The following is a 27,055-nucleotide window of genomic DNA, read 5'->3' as shown; positions in this document are numbered from 1 at the left end:
AGTCTAACTGCTATTGCTATTATGTCTGTTTCAATTTTAGACTCAAAACAAAGAAAGTCATATTTTGCCAAAGGATTATTTGCTTTATGTTACATTATCCATGTTCATTGGTTTGGTTCAAAATTTCAAAAAAGCACTGGAACATTTTTTTTGAGAGAGAGATGAAATAATGTTTGAAAGAATGCAAAGCTTAGTAGTACTTTACTAAATGACCCACACCTATTATGTATTTGTTCTGTTAAAAATATTTCTCCTGTGCTCCTCATTACAAAGAAAGTAAAGCAAGGAAAATTGTATTACCTCCAGGGATGTCAGAGGTGCTAAACAATAGTGCCCTTATCACACAGGCAACCTTTATACAAACTAGGGCAGTGAATTGATTCAGCTTGAAAAACAAAAAAGGGCTCTTACAACAGATACGCCACTTCAAACAGGTACTAACATTTTGCCACTGCAATTTATTATGAGAGACCTGTAATTCATCCTCAGTAGGTGGGCTGGTTAGAAATGAAGAGATGTTGAAAAGTTTGGAATTGCTACTCTGAGAAAAAGTGCCATTTGTTTTACCCAATAAATCACTTCGTTTAGGAAGGCTGTAAGATTTTGGTTGCTTTGTTTTCTAAAATATGTGGTGGAAGCTTTGCATATAATTTATTGAAACCTATTCCACTTGAAAAATGGCTGTGGTGAACAGTGAGAGCATTACATTGAAAGACACAAAGTCAGAAGCATGTATAATGTGGTCTGTTGGTAATTTTGGTCCGATATACTTAAATACATATTTACTACTGATTTTTTTAAAAAAAAATTCATTCATTTCTAGCCTGTTTTCTTGTGCCCATTTGTAGAATTCATTCTGTTTCTACCTGATGCTCTTCATTTTATTTGCAATTATTAGACAGCACTCCAGCAACTAAGGAATTCTTGGAGTTCTTACATAATTGGAGGCTGGCAGGTTAGCAGTTTTTTCCCCCAATCTGTTACCCCCTGGTATTATTCTTTTTCCTAAGCAGCACAGCTAAGCAAGCCATTCTGGCTGAAGTTGCTAGATCATCTAAAGAAGAAGAAGAGACTAAGTTAAGAAAGCATTACAGGGAAAGTTCCCCATGAAGGATTTTTCTTTAGTTGGGGGCATTGCAGGTGAGAGAGCCATGGAAAATGCACACACTATCAAGCACAGACAGTGCCCAGGGTTACCTTACAGCAGTGGCCCCCAACCTTTTGGGCACCAGGGACCGGTTCCATTGAGAGAGGTTTTTCCACAGACTGGAGGGGGCGTGGTTTTTCTTGCTGCCTGCATCCCACCGATGGGGTTTCAGTTGTTTGCACGGCCTGGTTTCTGGCATGCCATAGACCGGTGCTGGTCCACGGACCAAGGGTTGGGGACCCCTGCCTTAGAGGATAGCACTGGTGTAAGTTGTCTCTTTGGAGAGCCTCTCTGAGGCCTTATTCTGAGGAATACTCTACAGTCCAGAAACTTGCCTTGTTCTGAGAATTAATCAATGGTTAGTGTCAGTGGCAATATACTCTGGTAGATAAATGGCAGCAATCATGACCTACTGGAGAAATGCAGTGATTGTAGAGATTTGTCACCACAACTCACTCACATGCTCCGCAAGTTCCTCAAGAGAAGAAGCAATCAACATGATTCATAATCATTCTTAGCACTCTGTCCTTCATTAACTATTTGGTTTTTTTTTAATTTTTTAATTTTATTTTAAAATGAACAGTCTATCTTCTATTTGAACAATGTGTCATCTGGGTATAAATATCTTGTGCAATAACAATTAAAGTTTACATATATTCATTGTATTAATATTAATTCTCTATTCTTGCTTAATACTAATATACATAATATATCTAATTATTGTAACCATCCCTATCTTAATGTATTTAACTCTATTAACATATTTTCTATGCTTCACTAATCTTTGTTCATTTCTAATTCCCATATTTAATCTCCAACCATCGATAATTAAGATTCCTATATCAAACAATATTCATTTTGTTCTTTCTCTTCAATTGCAAGTGTTAGCCTATTCATTTCTGCACGTTAACTATTTGTTGATTATGACATCAACTGGAGGCTGTACCGACTTTGTAAACATCTCAAGAAATGGCATGTGAATTTATCTAGTGATTAAGGCACCAGGCTAGAAACCAGGAGACTGTGAGTTCTAGTCCCACATTAGCTATGAAAGCTGACTAGGTGGTTTAGACTAGAGACAGTTCTTCTATGCCAGCCCAAAGGAAAGGAAAGGAAATTATATTTATAATTCATCATAAGTAATGCTGCATGTGATACATGAATAACCTACATTTGATCTAACATGCAAAGCATCAACAAATCAACAAATCAAAAAGCCCACAAAAGCACTTCTTAAATTTCAGGCGCTACATTTGATACTTTGCTTAATCCAAATTCCTGCGGATAGATAGATGGATGGATCGATGGATGGATGGATGGACGGACGGACGGACAGACAGACAGACAGACAGACAGACAGACAGGAAGAATACATACATATGCATATATACAGTATATACTGTATATACATAGATTTAAAAAAATATATGGCCATCTATACTCAAAATCTATATTTGTCTGAACTTCTATTGAAAACCAGCATCACATAAAGAAGAGCACGGAAAGAGAAACAAGCTATATTGGTATGAGATTGTTTTACTCGGTGTTTCTCTAAACATTTAGAAGGATGTTTAGTACTCATGTGCAATCCATCAGCCTGGAAGCAAATCTCCATATAGATTAGCTTTTCTCAAACAGACCCTTTTTAATGTGCATATATTACAATTCCTATTACAATTCCCCAAACAACAGGGTCATTATTTGCAGAAGAACATTTAGATGAATCTGGATCAAATGTTGGATGCTCTGCTCTGGCCTGCTTAACTTAAATGCCACAGTACTTTCTGTTGCTTTGATGATGCCTAGGATTATTTTAATAAACCTCTGGAGACTTCCATGGTAGAGATCCTGGCTGCTGTTAACTGCTTGTTGTACAACCTAGGAACCTAGTTTCTTATTTTTCTTTGGTTTTGTTCCTACTGAAGCTAACTCTGACATATAGGTCTTGGCCAGAAGGAATGATTCACATGGAACTGGTAAATGAGCTCCTAGCCGTAAAGAAATAGACAGTGACACTCAAAAAAATATGCATCAGATTGCTGAGTGACATGTTTTGTTATAGGCATGATTGGTGCACTGCAATATAGGGTCCAGATCAGCCAAATAAGAGACCTCTCCCATCTAACACGGTTTGATTCAATTCTCTGTTGTTTTTCTACTGCTTTAGGCTTTCGAAATCATATTTCAAAGCATCAATTTCTGGTAGCCTAGTGACTGCTACAACAAGGCCTTCTGTGATTCATTGAAGGTGTCAAGTATCCATTTGGAATAAATTGCCTGAGTACATTCAGAATGCACCGAGTACATCCAATATGTTCCCAATCATATTAGGAAATTTGAAGAGTAAGGCTTTGTCTTCTGGTGTTTTCTTCTTCTTCTATTTTTTTTTAAATCACACGACTCTTGACATGTGGAAATTGGATTGATAGGGATGGTTGTTTTGCTTCCAATGGGCCAACCAGACTTTTAGCAAATCTGCCAAATCACACATAACATGATTAAATAACATCTTAGTGTTAATAAGAGCTGAAAGGGAATCTCTGTCAGCTGTATAGCACTGGGAGAGAAGAAATAACTTTCCCTAGACAGTTTTCCAAATGCTATTTGACCCAAAGGGGAAAATAAACAAAAGATCCATTTGCCTAAAATGATTTGTCCTGCAAGGCAAAGATTAACCTCAGAAGAATGCTATTAATTGTGAAAGTAATATAGGAGATTCTAAATGTTTTACCTCTATGTGTGTATTTTAGTGATCCTTTGATATTTTTTCATCGTGAGGCTAATATGTCCTATATTTATGCATAATCAATACATGTGAATGGTACTGATTTTATTAAAAATATTGACACAACCTTTAGTACATCAGTCTGTGATGGTTTTAGAGTTGACATCATCTGAAGCAAGAGACAGAGCAGTGTCTTCAGCCTCCTGAATTTTTTGTTTGTTGGTTTTTTTGTTGGAGAAAAGGGGCTACTAAGTACTGTTGTCTTATACTAGAGAGAGATATATAGTAAAACAGTTCCTCATTTCTATATATATTCAGGTATACTGCCTTAAAACCAGAGACAGCTATCAAAACAGAAGTCATTAACAGAGACTATTAGCCAATAATCTCTAGCGGAAGAAGGAATCTTTCAAAGATAGCCCATTTATGTCTGTCTGTCTGTCTGTCTGTCTGTCTATCATTTCTATATGAATTCACACACTACTGAAACTAACACATCTTTGCCTGTAACCTTCATTTCATGGAAACTGCATCACAGAACAACAATTTTTGAAGAAAGGTACCTCAAATGAGCTAATTTACAGAATGTGTCCAAACTTTGGGATACATTATTCCTGTGGGACTGAAATTTCGCAAAGTAGTAGCAGCTGGATTACTTTGGGCCAATCCCACTCTCTTAGCTCACCTCACCTCACAGGGTTGTTATTGTGTGGAAAATAGGAAGAGGAATGAGTATTATATATGTTTGCCACCTTGAGTTAATTATCAAATAATAAAGATGGGATAAGAATCTAATAAATATTGAATGCTCTTATTAAACTATAACTTGAAAACCCAAATTTCTGACTTCATCTCCCTCCACAGTGAATTCATAGCCATGGCCAAGAAGTATACTTTCATTGTAATACAATGTACACTTATGTATTAAAGTGTGATCTGTTGAGGGGAAATCAAAATTAACATCAAGTAACATCCTGTTAACTTGACAATTTTGCTTATATTCGGGGTTTGGTTTTCTTGACTTTTGAATGTTTAGCTTGTTTTACAGTACTTAAGTAAATATCCAATATCTAGTTCAATCATTAGACTTTTAACTATTTTTATGACATACTGTAAAATCTGTAAAAGAAAACTATTGATAAAACTTCCTGCTTTCATACACAGTTAGCAACTAGACTAAAATGGATGAGATGACTGACAGAAAAGAAATGGCAGCCTTAATCCAAATGTAATTTAGTTTTATACAGTGATACTGCATTTTTATAGTGCTGTGAAACATTCTAAGTCCTTTAAGCAGAAAGACATAACAGGAAAAAAATAACAATAATGTTATAACCGAAGCCTCAGATTATAAAATTACAAATGGAATTTTATCTGCTTTTCTGGAATATTTGTTCCCTAGCAAAAATGGAAGTGCCTCTGAATGTTGGAAAATGAGTGTATGTTTCTGGAAATATCCCAGAAGTATCCTTATTTGAAATTCTATAAAAGCACCTCTAAGAAGACATAATGATGTCAACAGGACACATCCATCTTATCATCGTATCAATGACATGTTTCTGTCATTTGTGTCACTCATATAACATTAGACATGAATCTAGGACAACTCACCATGGCCAACTTCCGCTGCAGACCAACTCGACATTAAGTCCCCCCGGCCGCCCCCACACCGGGCACGCACCCCTCAGGCCCCCAGCGCTCCCCCCCCCCTTTCACCCAAGGACAGACGACCAGCCCCAGACCCCCCACCCCAGCCGAAACTTGGGACAGGCCTGGGCATGCGGCCATCCTCTGTTTTATCGCCCCGGTCCAGGGGGGTGGCCATTCCCTGCCCTCCCGGAGAGTCCCTTCATTTCAACTTCCCAGCAACAACACTGGGAGGAAGGTTGGACTGAGAATGTGATCGAACACTAGTGAGCACTTAGTGAGCATTATGACTGATAAACTAAAAGAAGTTCATCAGTCATAATCAGGTTTGAGGTGACCTCAAACCTAATGCAACACTTTAACTACTACATGGTTCAGTAAAAACACCTGGAGACAATCTCTTCCTATCCCAAATCTACCCTGATTGAAGCTGATCAAAGCTAGCCTGATCCGCTCATCAAAGCAACAAAAATAGTTCACGGGTGATATTGCAACAACAGTTGATAGTGACTTTCAGATTTAGACAGGCAGAGACCCAACAACATTTTGAAAACCATCTCTGACACACAAATATTAATATAGGTTAATGTAGGTTAAGATTGTTTCAAATATGATTGACAAATAATTGGTATGGATTTTGGTGGAGGTAAAAAGGGTTTATTTTTCATTTTATTTAATTTTTGTTGCAATATCTTAACTTTCTAGTGTTCAAGAAAATCCAATTTTCTTGTGCTATGCAGGATACTAATACTTATCAGTTTTATTTGGCATTATAATGAATGACACTATAATGACACTTAAGGTTCTCATTTGAATGTCCTTTGGTTTTATTATTTACCAATTCCTTTCTGTTAAAATTCCTGCTTTTCTTCTGTCTCTCCTTTGCAAGATGGTTCAGAGAAGAGAAACTTGCTTATTTGTGGTTCCCATCCAAGTGCTCCCAAGGATAACCACCAAACCTGACTTGTATCAGAGCCAATCTTGGCTGCTTTGAATCACTTCCCTTTCAAGACTGCAAAAACGGTGGCATTTTAAAAATAAAATAAACAGGGTACAGGCTCCTACAGAATAATCAGCTGGGATAAGCTTAGAGCACTACAGGAGAAAAAGCAATAACTGTCTCAATCTTTATTGCATAAGAGTCTGATCACAGTTCACAATTTGTTAGTGTCAAGTATAAAAGTTTGGAATACAGGTTTTCTCAATTGATAGGAAGCTATTTAGGTTGCCAAATTTTATCTGTTAATGAAGTGTATGTTCTGTGCTTATTCACACATTTAATCCATGTACCTAGATATTTAAAATAACAATCATCTTCCTCTGTCCAAGCCCACAAATTAGAACTGCTGTTCATCAATATAATAATAATTTTACATCTATCCAACAAGGTCTGAATTTTTCTATTCACTTCCTGCCTCTTTTTATCTATTAATAGGCTATTTTAATCAACTTCAAACGCTTTCTCTCTCTACATTTCCCCAGAAAAAGAAATCCATCATGATGAGAAATCCATTATGATGAGATGTTTAATACTGGCCTACATTACAGGGAAGTTATAGGCTACTTTAACTCCCCCCTGTAATTAAATAGGTACTGTATAGATATGAAACAGCCCAATTCCTATCTTACTAATAGGTGTTCTTCAGATGTGCTGCAGTATTATCTTCCATAACACTCACCCCCTAGTTTTTACAAAGATAAGATGAGGGAGGAGGAAGCACATTCAGATTGTATTTTCTGTGATTATGGTTGTTTCAATAAAAGTACTCTTAACCAATATGGCATAGGTTTCTTAGTCTGATCTACATGTAGGGCTGACATTAGCCTGGTAATATTGATTGCTGAGATTTGAAGATGAGAGAGGGTGAGAGAGAGAGAGAAGAGCTGCAATGGTCCAAATAGAATTGTGCAGCTAACCTCCACAACTGACACACAATCCTAGGAAACAGATTTTGTTTTAGATGTTCCCAATAGGCAATAATCAAATACAAGGCTGTTGTAATCGTGCCCTTTAAATCGAGATCGCTGCACAGCACATTCTGCGTGTGTGTGTGTGTGTACGCGTGCTGCATTTTGTTTCAAGATATATTTTGGAACAGACAGCTCTGTTTATTCCTAGCCTGTCAACTATCAGTCTTAAATATAGTTATAATTTATCTTCAACCTTCAATAAAAAGGCACAGAAAAGTGTTCTAAACTAAAATTGAGAAGACATTTGGGGAAGAGAGGTTGAAGACCTGGGATTCATCCTTTTTTGACAAGGCCTGATTGCAGTCTTCTCTTCCAGATAGCTGGTGGTTTTGTTAAGACAGACACAAGAGAGAGAGAGAGAGAGAGAGAGAGAGAGAAAGCAACTGGACAGAGCAAAACAAATGTTGTCTTTGAAAAATATAGATTCAACCTTGTTCTGTTCTCTATGTAGAAATGAATTATTGTGATATTCGTATAGTATGGGGGAAGACCAAGGTTGTTCCTGTGATAACACAGGCTACACTTTGACTTATCGTGGATCCATCTTGCTTTCTCCCACCCTTCTTTCTTTCCTCCAACTGTATTGTCAATAGGATATGACTGGTATGCCACAGTGGAGGGTAGAGTAATGAAAATAAATTTCTGTGCTGGAGACTATGCTATATGTTGTTGAAAACTCACATGATCCTTTGACAGTTAGACTGTATGGTGCTGCTAAGCCCAGCGTGGTGATTAACAGTTATTTTATCTTTATTTTTCCATTCAATCATGTCCAGGAAAATGTCTATGGAGATTCTCAGTCATCCAGGTCATAGTTGTCTCAAAGATGCTTTTCAAAAGGCAATTGGACTTTCTTTGTTTTCCTTGTTTCGCTTCTCATCCAAGAAGTTTCTTCAGTTCTGAAGGTCTTTGAGGAAAACAAAGTCAAGTTGTCTTTTGGAAATGCACCTTTGGGACATGTCAAGATAAGTCCCTGGAGTTTTCTTGGCAAGATTTTTCAGAAGTGGCTTGCCATTTTCTCATTCCTAGGACTGAGAGAAAGTGACTGGCCCAAGCTGGCTTCATGCCTAAAGCTGGACTACAACTTCACACTTTCCTAGTTTCTAATCTGATACTGTAATCCCTACACTAAATGGATTCTTCTTTACTTAGGCTAAATTAAATAATAATTTTCAACATATACCTGTCATCAAAAAGAAATATTATGTTTCTATGTCATCCCTGTAATTTCCAGAACAAATCACACTGGTTTGCTATGATATAATGGACTTTTGGCTTGCTTTCTTATCTCCCAGAAGTAACAACCATAATACGTAGTCTTGTATAGAAACATTGAAAGTGATTTCATTAAAAGATTGTTCTATTGATAGAACTTTGAAAAAGGTGAGGTATGCATCTCCCATTTTGTACTGAGATAGAAATCAAAGGAAAGTCTGCCATGCATTAGGTGTAAATGGTCATGTTTTAAATATTGGCTGTACTGGGCAATACAGGCAGAATACAAGTAGATGCACATAGAAACAATAAATTAAATAAGTTCCAAAGAGCTGTGGTAGCACAGTGGTTAGAATGCAGTACTGTAGGGGTAACTCACTGCTCACTCCAGGAGTTCGATTCCAAGCCTTCCAAGGTCAGTAAAAAGAGGACCCAGATTGTTGGTGGCAATATACTGACTCTGTAAACTGCTTAGAGAAGGTGGTAAAGCACTACAGAGTGCTATATAAGTCTAAGTGCTGTTGCTATTGCTATCATAGTGCAATCCTAGTTATTCATATTTCATGATCTCTTTCAGTATAAATCCTTGACTTAAACTATTCATGTAGTGACCGTTCAATGTGACAATAGCACTGAAAAAGTGACTTACGACCATTTTTCACACAACTGTTGCAACACCCCATGGTCATGTGATCAAAATTTGGATGCTTGGAACTGGCTCACAGTTGTAACGGTTGCTAATTTAACCTGCAATGATTCACTTAACTGGCAAGAAAGGTCATAAAATGGGGCAAAACTCACTTAACAACTGTCTTGCTTAGCAATGGAAATTTTGGGCTCAATTGTGATACAGGACTACCTGTAATCTATTCTATTAAATGCAAGAAATAGATCATAAATAGATGCTTGAATTTCAGACCATATTTTAATACTATGAGTGCTAGAACTGCTGCTTTTGTTGTTTTGTTATAGGTATTGTCAAATGTTTAACATTTTCAACAGCCTTCTCTAAAAGTGACTTCAAATATAAACTATAGAATTCAATATTCATATAACATGTCTGGAGAATGATAAACCACAAAGAGAGATCTGATCTTCCTTGTTATGAGTTATTTTAAAATAATTGTTCAAACAAAATGAAAGTTATTGGACTCTGCTATGAATTTTATCTCTGACTTACTAATATTGGAAACCATTTCTTTGATTATTTACATAAAATGAAATTCCTAATTCCTAATCTAATTCTAATTCATTTTGTTTATTAAAATATATAGTCTCAGACCACAGACCATAGATGCATCCTGTTCATTTAATAAATAGTGCTTGTGAGAACTATCTAAGTATTTTGTAATCAAAGGGGCGATTAATATATGCATTAATGTTTTAATTTCAGAATCTCAGTAAACACATACATGTTCTCTATAAGAATACAATTGAATCTACCCAACAGTATGATTTAGATGTGTCAATGTAAAAGCCTGAATCAATAAATGATATAAATATTAGGGAATAATGATTCTATCTCTTTATAAAATGGTCATTCTTTGCCTGAGCATTCTCCCAACTTTATTCAATCCTAGCATAGATACAGACTGGAGTGAGCCCACAATGAGCCAGATTATCCATTATTTGTTACTTCCAGGGAGCTGTATCTGCTTACAAAACTAAGACAAGATTCAACTAATAAGACAAGATTCAACACAGACTGCCCTGAGTTTGTTTAAGCCTGTACTTCAGCCAGCAGAGTAATAATTCAGCCTCAACTGAAAAGCAGCCAAGTTCAAACTGGGGGATTGCATTAGCTGCAATGCAGGGAGGTCAAAGTAGAGACTTGAACATTATTTAGACCAGAGGTTTCCAACCTTGGCAACTTCATTCAGCTGAGGAATTCTGGGAGTTGAAGTCCACAAGTCTTAAAGTTGCCAAGGTTGGAGCCCCCTGATTTAGACTGAGCAGCTTCCAACATATAAGTAGCCTTATAGGCATAATATTACACAGGATATAGCAACCAGTGCAGAGAGTGGTGAGGATGGCAGAAAAGATTATTGGTAGTTCACTTCCTTCTAACCAGGACAAAGCATATAAGAAATGCTTGAGCAGGGTCTGCAAGATTGTCTGGGACGCTACACGCTACTTCGTGACTTGATTTCTGTGTTACCTTTTGGGAGCAGGCTTCGTGGTATCTGAAAGAGAACATCTAGATCAGGGAAGTCACACTCGTGGCCCACAGGGCAGATGTGCTGGCCACACCCACCCCCAATTTAGCAAAAGGGAGAAAGTTGCAATACGTCAGGTGACGATAACATGTCATCACGAGTTTGGAACCCCTGATCTAGATTCAGTCACAGTTTTGTTCGAGCAGGGGGCTGGACTAGATGACCTCCAAGGTCCTTTCCAACTCTGTTATTCTATTCTAGTCTCCTCTTTCTGCTCTGTATTCAAAATGGACAGTGGTTAATATATATATATGGATGGATATGTGTGTCTGTGTGTTTGTGTGTGTCTGTGTGTGTGTAGCATGTGTCCCAGTGTGCTCACAGTAAAAAAAACCAATAACAACGGTTATCTTATCTTATCTCTTATCTTACAGCAAGAGCCTTGTCATTTTAGCTTTAAAGGTTTTAAATGCTATGGATACAAAATTCTTGCTTGTAAAATTTATTTATTTATTTATTTGTTTATTTGATTTGCCAATTGTTTACAAGATAATAAGTATAAGTGTATACATAGTTGTGAATACATGAAATGGGTACATATAAGAAAAATAAAAGAATAAGAGAAACAATAGGACAGGGACGGTAGGCACGTTGGTGCGCTTATGCACGCCCCCTACAGACCTCTTAGGAAAGGGGTGAGGTCAATAGTAGACAGTCTAAGGTTAAAGTTTTTGGGGTTTGGGGAAGAGACTACAGAGTCGGGTAGAGTATTCCAGACATTGACCACTCTATTGCTGAAGTCGTATTTCCTGCAATCAAGTTTGGTGCGGTTTACTTTGAGTTTGTATCTATTGTGTGCTCTTGTGTTGTTATGGTTGAAGCTGAAGTATTCATTGACAGGTAGGACATTGCAATGTATGATTTTATATACCATGCTTAAGTCAGACCGAAGACGGCGTAATTCAAGGTTTTCTAGTTCTAGAATTTCAAGTCTGGTGGCATAAGGTATTCTACAACGAGTAGAAGAGTGGAGAACTCTTCTAATTATTTATTATTTTATTATAATTATTTTTTTATATAATTATATAAAATTTTAATTTTATATAATTATATTTATATAATTATAATTTTATATAATTATAATTATTTTATTATAATTATTATTAATAATTATAATTGATTGGATGGTTCAAGAAAGAATTCCAGCAATGGAAGAAGCTATCTTCAGATCACAGTTTTCCATCATATATCAATGTATCACTTTGTACCACCTCTCTTTGAAGTGTACTAAGTCTCCCTTCGAAGTGTACTAAATGGAGGTGCCTTTTACTTCATTTTTACAGATCTAGAAGCAGTGTTTGATTCAATTCCTCATGAGACGCTATGACAGCTTCCTTTATTGACTGCCACCTTCTGCAATTAATTATGATGCTGCATTAAAGTGCCACAAGGCAGATCCAGTGCTTAAATAGTGGAGAGTTGAGTGACCCTATTTTGAATCTTAGGTTTACTGCTATAGTAACCATTCCTAAAACTCTACTTAATGCTACCAGATGATACTTCTGCATTCTGTATAAAAATACACATTACACCAGGATAGATATGTATATTCAAATACCAACAGGAATATTTATATGTCTGTGAAAAAGTCATATTTCCATTGTTTAATAATTTCCTTTGGGAAAAGGTATGTTGATTCTGTGAATCTCTAAAATGCTAAATAACATTATGGCTCTCTCTGAAAATAAATACATACACGTATGCATGTACACACACACACACACACACACACACACACACACATATAATACTACAACTTTAAAGATAAGTACTGAGCTTCAGCACTATGTAAATCAGGGGTGTCCAACCTTGGCAACTTTAAGACTTGTGGACTTCAACTCCCAGAGTTCCTCAGCCAGCAAAGCTGGCTGAGAACTCTGGAGTTGAAGTCCACAAGTCTTAAAGTGCCAAGGTTGGACACCCTGATAAAAATAAATAAACAAACAACTAAATAAATACATGACTAATATTTATTTATTAAACTGTTCAATCTCAGCAACTGCCCACTTGTACAAGACTCTATGCTTCTTACAAATATTAAGTCTAATGATAAAAACAGTTTAAAAGAGCAATAAAGATGTCCATTTTTAATCAATATATTTTAATCATTTTGGAAAGTAGATATAAAGCACATTACAAAATAAAAGTTTATAGTTAAATTTTTAAAAATAAAATATTAGTGGTATTTTTATGTCTCTACTAAAATTTTATATGTCTGACAAATATTGTTGCTTTTTATCAATCATATTTTTACGTTACTTGTGTTTTAATTGATTTGTCTTTTCACTTTCTTCCCTTATTTCATTGGTTGGGCCAAACCAATGCATTCACAAAATCCCAAACAGTAATTTCACTTTTAAAGTTCATATGAAAATTTTCACATAGGGTTACACATTGTTCCTTAAGTTCTCTTTTTATTATTATTATTATTATAGAAACTTCGTTCTGATTTTTATTTTTATGTTTACACGGCATTTTACTGAAGTCAATTTTTAAAGAGGTTTACAAAACTACGAAATACTGATCTTTAAATAGATCATCCCTTAAACCACAAATTATGTTACATACAAACCTAGAACAAAAGTACTTTAGTAAAATAAGTTGTGTTTTTTTCTGAAACTAATGCTTAATTAACACAACTTGTTTACATTTAGCAGGCATGCAAGAATAACTGATTCATTAAAGGAAATTCAACTTGTCCGGTCTGTTTTGAAATGTTATTGGTTGGCAAAGTCTGTTTCTTTTTCAGGATGATCTTTGATTTGTGAGATAAAAAGCTGGAGCTTGTAATGAAAATGCTGGGGATTTATTATGCTATTTTATATTGGTCTTTTGAGATATTAATTTACATTAATTCTTCCTTTCAATGTCATTTTTACAGTATATCGTTTATTTCTGTTTTATGCTGTGTCCCTCTGCAATTTGAATCATTTTTGTGGTTTTCATTATTGATCTTATTAGCTACCTTGAACTAGTTCTAAGATAGATTTATTTTCAGAGAAAAAAGATAATTCCTTCTCCTGCTTGGCTATCAGTGGCATTACTTCCACAGTACATCCTTGCATAACAGAGAAGACTAAGCAGACTCCGCTGAATGCCAAAGTTTGTTCAGTAGGGGAAAATACAAAAATAACCCACTGAAAATTGGTAAAAAGGCTGTAGACAGGAAATATGAACTCTCACAAAAACCTAGTATCCATCCATCTCATGATACTGCAATAGAAGTCTGTATCTTCTCAGGGGAAAAAAAGACCTATAAAATTCAATAGGACTTATCCCAATTGGGAAAATGATTTCAGCTTTAAAGTCTTACCTCAATTTCAGTGCCCTTTTGTAGAAAATAAATGCTTTCGCAGAATGGGCAATTGCAGTAAAACTTACTAATACAGTTGCAAGGTATTACAGCAGCAGCATGAGAGAATTTATATGGAAGTTTCTCCCAATGTGGTGTGTTTTTTTTTGTCCTCTTTAAATGGTGGTCAAAGTGCATGATTTTAAAAAGAAGATCAAAAGAGAGCAACAGCAATAACCCCAAGGTATTCTTTTGTTTGTTTCTTTGTTTTGGTATATAGGTTGATGACCAAATGAAGCTCCTTCAGAACTGCTGGAGTGAACTCTTAATTCTAGATCATATTTATCGGCAAGTGGTACATGGGAAGGAAGGCTCCATCCTTCTAGTCACTGGGCAACAAGTGAGTTTGCATAGTAACATCACTGAGTTGTTGTTGTTGTTGTTGTTGTTGTTGTTTTTGGTATTAATGAATTTGCAAATAGATTTTAGACAGATTAGAAGCACTGCTGTGTCACACTGAAAGCATTTTCCACTGAACAGAGATATAAGTTCCAGCAGAGTATTAGTGAAATGGAAAGTGTTCTCCGTGCCAGTCCCAATGATAAATTTTACACATAAAATAAATATATATATTTAATTTTTAAATGTATTCATATGAAAGATAAAGAGGATGAAATGTGTTAGCAAAAGCCTAGATCTAGAAGAAACAAAACTGAAATAAATGGTCATTTCCCTTTAGTTCTATGAATTTATGTCAAGTAAGTAAGTCATGGATCAGGCTAACCCTTTGCTAATTGTACATCTCTTAAAGAAAGAAAGAAAAATTAGTTTAGCTGAATTTAAAGCAGATAATATGCTCTCCTGGGAAAACAACATTCAGAGCAGACAAGACTAGATTAGATCATTTGTGATAATAAGTACTGAAGGAAAACCTTGTGAAAGTGTTTAATTTATATAAGTTATAGCTTAGGATTCTTTATATTTGCTTCAAGATTCCTTCTTGTATTCCCGCTCAACAAATATAGAATTTTGAACGGACTAGAGTTCTGTTCAAATACATTACAGGCAAAAAATGTCTAAAGCATAAAGAGCTAAAACAGCAAAAACACACTGAAAATCAAAGATGCAGCGCTGACACATATCTTACAATTAGAGATGAGACTGAGCAGAAGGCCTGGTGGTCAGAATAAAACTGTCAGCACCACGGACGGCTCTTCTCCACGGCTATCAAAAGACAGGATAAATTAAGAGAAGTTAAGCGTATTTACCCATCTATTCAGTGTGCAAAACTCGTTTAGGTCAGATAAATCATAGAGCATTCACAGAATTCGTATTTTCTTACCCAATCGCTTCAAATGTGGGGTGCACGCAACCCATCTACATTATTCTACTCTATGGTACTATTGTCTCAAGCAGTGCAATTGAAGCGTAGTCAGGTGCCCAAACAATGAGACAAAGTTAGGACATTTGTGTTATCAGAAATCGAAGGCTTGTTTGAGTGTGAGAGGGAAAGGCAGACCCAATTAGGGAACCAGAAACAGCTTTAAAAGTGAAAACAAATGCCCTCTAGGATCCATTTCTTCAGGAAGTTCCCTTTCACCGTCCTGAATAAAATGAACTCAGCCCACTTTGGAGCACTACAGAGCTTGATAGGTTGTCACAAGAGAACATCCTTGTGTCGTGGCCATACTCATTTGTAATTTTCAAGTAAAATAAATGAGAATGACAAGGCAAATTAAATCAAAACCTTACCCTTTGAACATTTATTACAGCTCTAATGGAAAAGAATGTACAGTGTCATGGGAAGGCAGAGTGCATTTTGTGCATTTTATTTCTGATTCAAAGTGAAACCAAATGATGGTCCACTGGCATTTAAGTAGCTGAAACCTAAACTGCCTCAATTTAAATACATACGAGGAAACAGTTGCTTGTTTTGACTGCAATCCACATTATTCAATTGCTCTCCAAAATTTACATAGAGAGCCTTAGCCCTAATTTAAACCATGTAAGCCATTCGTTTGCATTTATAGGGATTGTGTGTGCTCTACATTAGGTTAAGGAGACATACGTTATATATGAAGCAGGTGAGTTCAACCCTTTGATCGCAGCTTCATTAACTACGGCCATGGTCAAAATTAAGCTGTTTAAAAACTCATTGATGTCAATAAACAATATGCTCCAGTGCACCCCTGAAAATGTGGACCCTTTTGTGGAGGGGGGGGATTTAAAGTATAAGAGAGTCAGTTGGTCTAGCGGTTAAGGCACCAGGCTAGAAACCAGGAGACTATGAATTCTAGTCCCACCTTAGACATTGGGCTATTCTCTCTCCCCCATTGTTGTTGTTGTTGTTGTTGTTTAACAGAATTATTCACAGTCATTCTGTTGGTCTGTTTCTGTAAGGAAATGTGTCTAAAAGGATGACCCAATGGGGCATGGATTGTCTAGTCAAAGTTCTAAAGTTCAGATACAATAAGAAATATTGATATAATGCAAGTCTCAAATAAACTACCAGGTAGGAAAGAAAAGCAAGAGAGGAAGACATGGACGCAAAATTTGCTTGTGTTTTATAAACCATGATTAATAATATCCAAGAAATAATACATTGAATTAGGCCTTTCTGTCCTTACTCTCATTAGAGCCTGGATTGAAGGGGGAAATGGCCCAAATTGATAGCCAAGTTTCAAATTATTTTATTCAAAGACTCACTCTACCCAGTGAGTCCTGCATCCTCTTTTGAAATATGAAATCAAAACTAAATTGACTAGAGAAATGACTATTTAAAAAGTTTGTCCATAGAGAGCCCATATGGTGTAGTGGTAAAGGCGTCAACCTAGAAACCAGGATATTGAGAGGTCTAGTCCTGCCTTAGTCATGAAAGCCAGCTGGATGACCTGGGCTGTTCTCTATCTATCTATCTATCTATCTATCTATCTATCTATCTATCTATCTATCTATCTTCTATCATCTCTCTCTCTCTTCTATCTATCTATCTATCTATCTATCTATATATCTATATATCTATATATCTATCTGTCTATCTATCTTCTATCATCTCTCTCTCTCATCTATCTATCTATCTATCTATCTATCTATCTATCTATCTATCTATCTATCTATCTATCTCTCCCCCTCCCTCCCTAACCCACCTAACAGAGTTTTTGTTGTAAGGATTTTGTTGTAGGATGAGGAAGAACTATTAGGTATATTCACTGCCTTGAGTTATTTATAAAAATAATAAAGATGTGCTTAAAAAAAATCAAAAATGAAATTGGTCTTTTGAACCTTGAAAGCTTAAAGCAGCATGTCACCCCCTAAAACTCATGAAGCCCCCTCCCAAAACATGATGTAATTTTTGGAGTTTTGGAGTGCAACCCTCAATGTGGCACGCAAAGCAAGCTATGGTTCTTGAGCTGGTGGAAACTGAACACCTCATTTTTAGGAAAACTTTATTTATTTATTTGGTTTCTATAGCCGCCCATCTCAGCAAGTGATTCTGGGTGACTATAGAAATCAAATCAAATCAATCGTAAAGTTTTATAACTTTTCCAAACCAGATACTCTCTAGACATGTTGCAATTACAATGCCTCAAATTCCTAACCAGTTCTGGTTGGGAACTCTGCGTGATGTAGTCCCAACCCAGCTATAATCTATAAAACCAAAAATCACGGCCTCAGAAATTGTACTGTATGGGACAATTTTCCAAGAGCTATGAAGTTTTTTATTCAAATAAAACACACTGCCAGGTATTTCTACAAATCACTTTCAAAGCCATTAAGAAACAAGTACAGATTGCAACAACATCACACAGCATTTAGTCACATTTAAATAATAGGCACAAGCACTGACTGTAAACTCAAGGAATCTTTAGAAATATTTGTTTCTTTTATTTCTAGGCAGAGATACAGTCTCCTGTTAAATCAAAATCATATCTAGATCGGACTAACTTCACTTTTGGCCCTGCCTTGTCAAGCTATTTTCAACCCAACATCACATATGTTTCTGATGGCATTCATCACAGTAACCTTGAAGGCTGTGCAGATTTCATTTTCAATTTTAGTCATCCTATAATCTCTTTCATAAACTTAAAATTGAATTATAAATACAAATGGAAAGAAGGATGGGAATGGAAGAGGAAATTGGCAAATTTAATATACTAATTTTGACATTAAGAATTATGACCTTTCAGGTGTTCCTTGAAATCAAATTGTGCATCCCTTACCCCACCCGATCTGATATTAAATTAGGGACAGGAAACATTTATACAGTGACGTAGATTTTTAAAATCTTTTTTGGGGGGCGGGGACTAAAAACACTTAGGATTTGTGGTAGTGTCACAATGTTGTTTTCACCAGATGCACAAGACCAAAATGATTAAAGTTCCACTTTTCATTTTGCCACTCGTATTTCAGAGTTTTAATAAGACTATCCATTTTATTTGTTTAAAGATTTCTTTTAAAATACATTTTATTTTATTTTTTTTCTTTAAAGATAGTTTTGGCAATACAATCTTGAGAATCTTCCAGGGATTGAAGAACAGAAATACAAACGGACCACTCTCCCTCATTACCACGGCCACAATAAACAGACCCATTTTAGTGACCATTTCTGAAATTCAAAAAGAGGCTCTGTTCTTTGTAAAACACACATTCTTCATTCATATTGGAGTGAGCTTTCAACTTTCATGGGCCCTTCAAAACTCTTCTCCAAATTGCAGAGTATAATGCCAGTGCAGTTATCAGAATGGCAATCTTATATTAGCATTTCCCTATTAGCCGCTATGGCTATTCCAGAAAAGTTGAATCATCAGATGCCACATTCACTACACAGTTGCTACTCTTATTTGAGAGGGATCCCAGCTCAGCTTAGTTTGTTTTCATCCCTGTTATTTCTCTATCAGAATTCTGGAATGTGCAGAAATCTGGGAATAAAGATCCTTGCTCTTTATAAATGCCTAGCATTCCTCTAACTTAACAATCAATTTGTGCACAGAAGACACAAAATGACATACACACAATCCCACCCTAGAAGAATACTTTATAAAACTTTGCCATGTTTCACCTTTTCTTTCCACCATCCTAGGTTGTTGGAAGATGTACAGAATGCTCTACTGTGCATTAGATCAGATCTTAACTCTCTAACTTTATTCCTGGGCTGATCCACAAGCAAACACATGCACGAATGCTCCTTTTAGTCAGACTGGATGGTAAATTGTCCCATATGCCATTGCAAGTGTGTAAATGTTTTTTGTCTTCTTGCAAAGTGGTGCCAGCTGACGTAGTGCTGGTACAGCAGCCTTCATATCCCTTGTCAGTGTCTTATGGCCATAAATCTCTTCAGACTATAGTGCATGAAGCATGCTTGACTTGTTGATTAACTTTAGTAAGATAGATCTTACACCGGTCCCATAGTAAAGTTATGCTTCGCGGCATAACTTAGTTCAACCACTGTTATTCTTGAAACAGCTTCCTCATTTATACAGCCTCTGGCAGGGCCAGCCTTCGAACAAATGGTCCCCTAAGAGAGAGGCGATTTCCTTCCTTTTGTTCCATTCTGAAATAGCTGATTTTGTACTACCCTTGTACCCCATATTTCTAGGCGTGCAAGATTTATCTCTGCCATATGATTTGGTATGCATGGATCTGATCACATGTGTGCCATTTGGAAATAGCCACCGACACTCTAAAGGTTCCCAAAGGTAACATGCATACCAACAAATGTTCACATGAGGCTGACCATACATTGCTGCCAGCTTTCGAAATGATAATGAACCGTTCACACTGTTTGTTTCAGCTGTCGAGCCCATCATCAAGCAGATAGCAACAGGCAAGCTCCTCAAGTGCTGTTTCATGGGACTGCTATCTCTAAATCTAGTCCTAGCACCTGGCAAGAACTGTCATAGGCACTCTTTACAATGGCAAGCTTTATTTTGTTTAGATAGTAGAACTGAACTGCAGGATGAACCCACTGTGCTTGGTATCTGCATTTGAGGGATTTTTTGCGATCAGTTTTCTTATGTGGCTAATATGATGCTGTTTGCTTGATGGGCCACAACTTTACCAAATTGACACTACAGACAAAACAGCTTTATATAAAGAGTTAGGGTTAATTTTAATGATCCACCCATTTAAATGAATAAGCCAGACTCAAATCTACCCTTAATCATAGAGGTATGCTAGATAAGTTTGAATTAGTCACGTCTCCTTAGCTCAGTTGTCCTTGTGCAGCTGAAGAAAGTTCTCTGTGAAAAGGAGAAATTTAAAATTGTTAAATAAATCAAAACAGGAACTATAGATATGTCCATCTAGTTATGTATAAACAAAGGAGGTTTACACACATTAACAATTTTATATCAATCTTCATTTCATGAGATGGAATACAAGTGTGTAGTAGGGTCTAGGTTTTTTTTAAAATTTGTCTCTTGATATAATCACAATCCATAAACATACTAGATGTTTTATATCACTTTGAAGAGTTATCAGTTTTACTATTTGCATATTAGAACTAATTAGCAACCTCTCTAACATCATCCAGGGGGAGAGGTCTGCGCAGAACTTAATTCATTATCTTCTGTTATTGGCATATCATGTTAAAATGACAGGCATCGTATATTGTACAAGTCATCAAAATTTTAATCAATTTAATGAAAGCTGATTTCATTCTGCATGCTGTCTCTGTGTAGGATGTATTCCTGTATAGACTGAATGCTTGTTCACAAAAAGGTTTGAAAAGACTTTTCTTTGATCCCCAAAACTACTTGCTGCAAATATTTTTGTAAATTAAAATGTAATTTGGGGGGGTGGGATTTCTTGAAAAAAAATATTTTAAATAATCTGCATAATATATTCTTAAAATGCGGATTTGACTTCATGGAATAATGAATTAATTTCATTGATCAATATAATCTTCTGAATTGAAATTATTTGTCAAAAGGAGAAAGCCTCCAAGAATACTGTATTCCAAACTGCTTTTGGGTAAAAAAGGAAAAAGAAGAACACTGCATCGTTAAAGTGAACAAAAGATGCATTAAGTAATCAAACACATGAAATAAGCACAAATATGGATTTGTCTCAAGTTCTTATTTTTATTACAAGAAATATATGGAAAGTGATATATAGATTGATTTAAGAAATAATTAAATAAATTACCATTTTCTCATTAACTACATGGATCATTAATTTTAACTTCCAATTCCCACTTCGGTTTATTCCAGGGAAATAATTTTCTAACAATGTATCAGTATAATCATTATCATCCTTCAATTAAACTATTAACAATTAGAAGCCCATTTCTACTGTCCGTAGGAACTTTATAAACAATTCCTTGATGGAATTTGGAAAGGGGTAAGATAGCTGAACTTTGTAATTACCCATTCCTTGCCTATCTGATATCATATTCCTTTGATATTTTCTTAATACATCCTAACAACTGAGAGATAGTATCTTATAAGATGAATGTAGTAAGATGAAAACAGATAGTTCTTGACTTATATCACAATTGAGCCAACATTTTTGTTGCTAAGCGAGACATTTGTTACGTGAGTTTTGCCCCATTCTATGACTTTTCTTGCCACATTTGTTAAATGAATCACTGCAGTTGTTAAGTTAGCAACATAGTTGTTATGTGAATCTGGCTTCCCCATTGACTTTGCTTGTCAGAAGGTCACAAAAGCTGATCACATGATCCCAAGTCACTGCAACCGTCATAAATATGAGTTAATTGCCAAGTGTCTGAATATTCATCACATGACCATGAGGATGACGCAATGGTTATAAGTATGAAAAACAGTCAAAAGTTACTTTTCTCAGTGCTGTTGTAACTTTGAACGTTCACTAAATGAACTGTTGCAAGTCAACGACTACCTATACAGTTTTTCCAGACAGTGACAGTCCAGATATATTGTTCTGCAACTCCTATAAATCCCAAATATTTTTAGTGTTGCATTTTCACTCTGAGGTTGTCATTCTTCTTAGATCTCAAAGGGAAAAATTGGAATTATCCTTAGCTTCTACAACATTGTCTCTTGGGGTCCCAGAACAGCAATCCAAATCTCTTTTTCTGTTAATGGCAATGTTATAACATACAAATCATCTCACAGAGGCTGTTCTATAACAAATTGTTCAACAAATACAGTTAAGGATAAGTCTTAAATACGTGATTAAAATTTCTCTCTGGATCAACATCAGGATTCAGCCCCCATTCCCTCCCCTCCATGATTTTCAATCATACATTCTGAGTTAAATATTAGTTCCAAAGGATTTGTTTCTTTCATAGACAAATAGGCCATTGACTAGGTAGCAGAAATAATATTCTCTTTAACAGGAACTCTCCCCCCTACCCCCACTCCAAGAGACATTAACTGGAGCTTTTCATGCACCGTTGAGTTTATATAAACTGATTGACACCTTTGGGGGTCATCCTTCCACTGAGTCATAATTTTGCTCACTCGTGAAAAAAAGGTTTTCTTGGCTCTCCGTATTCTCTAGCTAAAGCTGAAAATTCAACTCATCATATTTACACAATAAAAAAAATCCATTCTGCCTTGTTTTTAATTGCAAATCTGACTCAGGGGACCAATTCTCCTGCTTAGGAGGCATCCCCGTGCCTTCTACCAGGGAACCAAGTGCGGTCAATTATGGTAATGAAATGTCAATAAATATAAAAATTTAATACAGTCGGCTCTGGCTGAGTGGCAGATGAAGACTTGCCTCCCAGACAAATATGCTGGTTCGGCAAATATTAAATGCATCTGAAAGAGGAGTTAGTGCCTAAGAGTCCACCAGCAGTGGGTAAAAGAATCTATCTATTGGGGTTTCCCTTTACATTATCATTGGAAGAGTATGGTTCCAGTATTCATGAGTTTCATTAGAAAATCTTGATTTATTATTAGAAAGAGAAGATGATGTTTTCTCTTAAAGCTAGCTGGTTGACGTTAGGCTAGTCACTCTCTCTTACCCCAACCCACCTCAAAGGGCTATTGTGGAAGGGAAAATAGGAGGAGGAAGGAGTATTAGGTAAATCTACCACTTTGACCCAAAGGTGGTATTCAAGAAGCTGTCTTTGTTTTTCCTTGAAGACGTTTCCCTTCTCATCCAAGACGCTTCTTCTATGATAAAACAAATTAGTGGCCCCTATTATTTTAGCTACAATATTAAGACTTGCAGCATAAATTATGATGTTCTTACATCCAGAAGAAACTTCTTGGATGAGAAATGAAATGTCTCTTGAAAAACCATCTTTGGGACAACCATGACCTGGATGACTGAGAATCTCCATAGACAACTAGCATCTTGGAGATATTTATAAAAATAATAAAGATGGGATATAAATCAAGCAAGCAAGAAAAAAAGTATAATTGGTCACCTTATCAAGGGACAATCTTTTTCCAATATATTTCCTCAACAAATTGCAGAGGGGAAATTGGCAGCATTTAAGCCTATCTTTGCAGCAATCCTAGGTTTGCTAGTTACAGCTAACAAATATTGTATTAAATGGTCATAGTATTTAAGATCATTTATTTATGCTGCAAATGAACTTGTGAACCTCATATATTCAAATGTGATTTCATCCATAGTTCATGAACAAGAACAAGAACAAGGGAGAAGAAAGGTAACTCAACATAAACGTAACTTAAAACATTGAGTTTGCTTTCATTCCCCACCTAAATGTAATTATCTTGGTTTTCTAACTTGTGAAAAAAATACCTACTTTCTATTGTCTTAAGATAAGACAGACAATCACATTGAAGCCAGGTAGATTTGAATAGTAGCTTTAAGAACAGTCATGAAGATAATTTAAACAGAACATCCAAATAAACATATCTCCAGTTAATAATCAATTACTTCTTATATCTGGAAATAGAACTCCAGCACATTTGTTATTCATTAAGCTGTAGAAGGTTGATTTAAATAAGTCATTCTGCAATAAAATATTGTAGTTCAAAATACTCTTGTTCACTACCCGGTCATTCAGCTATGCATTCCTCTTAAAACATGTCTCTTAAAAAATACACTTCCTTATTGATTTTACGATTACCAAATCCTTTAATTTTTTCCCTTTATTGATTTCTAATATTTGTTAAGGCTTATGATATTCCCTAACTTGTTCATATTTTGCTTTTGAGTTGGGATGATATAATCTGATTATATAAGCAGTAGTATTCATATCACAGTTTTACAAATAGAAGACTTTATCTCAGAGTGGGGTACACAAATGAAACAATATATTAACAGATGAAATGTGGTGTTAAAAAACATTGCATGACAGTAAGAGGCATGTATATGTGTACACAGTATGTTTACCTGAAAAGGCTAAGATTTTATTTCAGCCTACCTCTTGAGAACAAAAAGAATAGATAAGATAGGATGAGATACATGTTTAATTCTTCTTATCCTCACAATAACCTCACAAAACTAAGGCAGGTGTTATCTACTCAATTTGATCCTTTTTCTGAGAAATGATGATTAAATTTTGGGAAGCCAACTAGATAATAGATAGATAGATAGATAGATAGATAGATGATAGATAGATAGATAGATAGATAGATAGATAGATAGATGGGTGGGTGGGTGGGTGGGTGGGTGGGTGGGTGGATGGATGGATGGATGGATGGATGGATGGATGGATGGATGGATGGGTGGGTGGTGGGTGGGTGGGTGGGTGGCTGAATTAGGGGTGACATGATAGCATTATTCTAGTATTTGAGGGGCTGCCACAAAGAAGAAGGGGCAAATTATTCTCCAAAGCACCAAAGAGCAGGACAAAAAACAATGGTTGGAAACTAATTGAAGAGAGAAGAAACCTGGAATTAAGGAGAAACATCCTAACAGTAAGGAGAAATAACCAGTGGAACAGCTTGCCTCCAGAAATCGTGGGTGCTCCATCACTGGGTATTTTTAAGAACAGTCTAGACAGTCACTTATCTGAAATGACATAGGTTCTCTTGCTTGAACAGGGGGCTGGACTAGACAACCTCCAAGGTCCCTTCCAGCTCATTCTATTCTATTCTATAGATAGATATAAAGATAGATATGATAGATAGATCTTTGTATATATTGCTGCCTAAATACTGAATGTGTGATGACAATTCTCATCAAAATTGAAGGCGTGGTTCAGAGTTCTTCAGGGGAGGAAATGGTCAAAACCGAAAACTATGTGCAGATGTATGTATTTATCCTTGTCTTCCTTGTGTCCCAGCACTTCAATGGTAAAAGGAATCCATTTACAAATGTATGAACTAAAAAAATGATGTACCTGGTTAAGTAAAGTCATCAAATTCTGGTGCCCTTTTACAGGTGGATTATTCCGTAATCGCATCGCAAGCAGGTGCCACCCTGAACAGTCTCATGAGCCATGCACAGGAGCTGGTAGCTAAACTACGATCTCTACAGTTTGATCTACGAGAATTTGTATGTCTCAAATTTTTGGTGCTATTCAGTTTAGGTATGTACCCTTATTTTTATTTAAATGAAAATAGATTGACTTTATTCTGCTGTTTAATCCTTTCCCAACTCTATATGCAGGTTGAGTTTATTCTTTCCAGTTCAGCAAAATATTAGAAGTGTTATAAAAGAGCTCAAAATTCTATCCATCTTTCTTATTCTTTCTCTTTCTTTCTCTTTCTCTCCCATTCTCCCCCTTTCTCTCTCTATATCAACAAGATTACTCTCTAAAAATCTACTCTCTGTAGAACCCCAAACCCCAAAAACTTTAACCTTAGACTGTCTACTATTGACCTCACCCCTTTCCTAAGAGGTCTGTAGGGGCCGTGCATAAAGCGCACCAACGTGCCTACCGTCCCTGTCCTATTGTTTCTCTTATTCTTCTTTTATTTTCTTATATTTCATGTATTCACAACTATGTATACACTTATACTTATTATCTTGTAAACAATTGGCAAATCAAATAAATAAATAAATAAAATAAAATAAAAACTGGTAGCTCTGAAGAGCAGCAGACATAGAACCGGTTCTATGTCTGCTGATGTTTTTGCCCACCCCCTCCCGGGCTCTTACCTGATCTTTATTTCCTGATTTTTCAACTTCAGCTGCCGAAAGAGGCACAGCTGCAGTTAGAAAAGCAAGAAAAGAGGGCTGTTTCAAAGGCTGCTTCTCTGCAGGCAGCTACTGATGATGATTTACAGGCACGCAGCTCGCAGCCTGCAGGAAAGCTCGTAAATCCCGAACCGGTAGTTAACCCTATCATATCCCACCCCTGTATCAGGACCAGACATCTGATGCACAGTATGCCAACTTATTTACAGACAATCAGTGCCCAGTTGGTATACCAATGAAATAAAACTGAAGTGGCAGAATCCTCCCACAAAACTCATCCCAACATCTCTCAACAGGTGTTTTTAAAAAAGAGCAATGGAGGCAGCGAATGAAAGAGAAAGCAAGAGAGCAACAGAGAAACAAGACAGAAGGACAGCAGGACAGAAAGTAAGAGAAAGGGGAACAAAAGAGAAGGGCAAGAGACAGAGCAGGAGTAGAAGAGAAAGGCATGACAGTAAAAGAACATGAGGGACAAATAAGCTGAAGCAAGAAAGATAATCCACAAATTATCTACAAGGTGGGTAGGGTGCACTACCTTAGCAAGGGTTGAGTGCAGGTACCCAAGTAGAAGCAGGAAACTTCCAGTCATCCTTGAGTTCTGACAGGCAATTACTAAAACAAATGGTCAAAAGTTCCATCTCCCGGTATAGAGTTAGAACTATGCAACCACAGAACATCTTGCCCATGGAGGACAAGAGGGGCCCCTCTCTCTGAGCCTTTTGGAAAAGCATCACAACCTGGCTCTGCCAGCTGACATGGGGTCTAAGAGTGTCACGCAGCCTTGGGGATGG

The 27,055-nt window shown here is 36.3% G+C and overlaps 1 protein-coding gene across 2 annotated transcripts in view; it reads left to right on the top strand.

Annotated features, from left to right (window-relative positions):
- NR5A2 (nuclear receptor subfamily 5 group A member 2) overlaps positions 1-27,055 on the top strand; it is a 115,056-nt gene that overhangs the window by 64,320 nt on the left and 23,681 nt on the right. For both annotated transcript variants that reach the window (XM_026671741.2, XM_026671742.2), the window contains exons 5-6: positions 14,494-14,613; positions 25,506-25,653. In XM_026671741.2, the coding sequence (XP_026527526.1) occupies positions 14,494-14,613; positions 25,506-25,653 (268 nt within the window). The remainder of the gene's footprint in view (positions 1-14,493; positions 14,614-25,505; positions 25,654-27,055) is intronic.

This window comes from Notechis scutatus, chromosome 3 (genome assembly GCF_049901735.1).
Source record: "Notechis scutatus isolate UNSWTSFEM ecotype Mainland chromosome 3, rNotScu1.2, whole genome shotgun sequence".
Classification (NCBI taxonomy): Eukaryota; Metazoa; Chordata; class Lepidosauria; order Squamata; family Elapidae; genus Notechis; species Notechis scutatus.
This window is presented reverse-complemented; position numbering and strand designations above follow the sequence as displayed.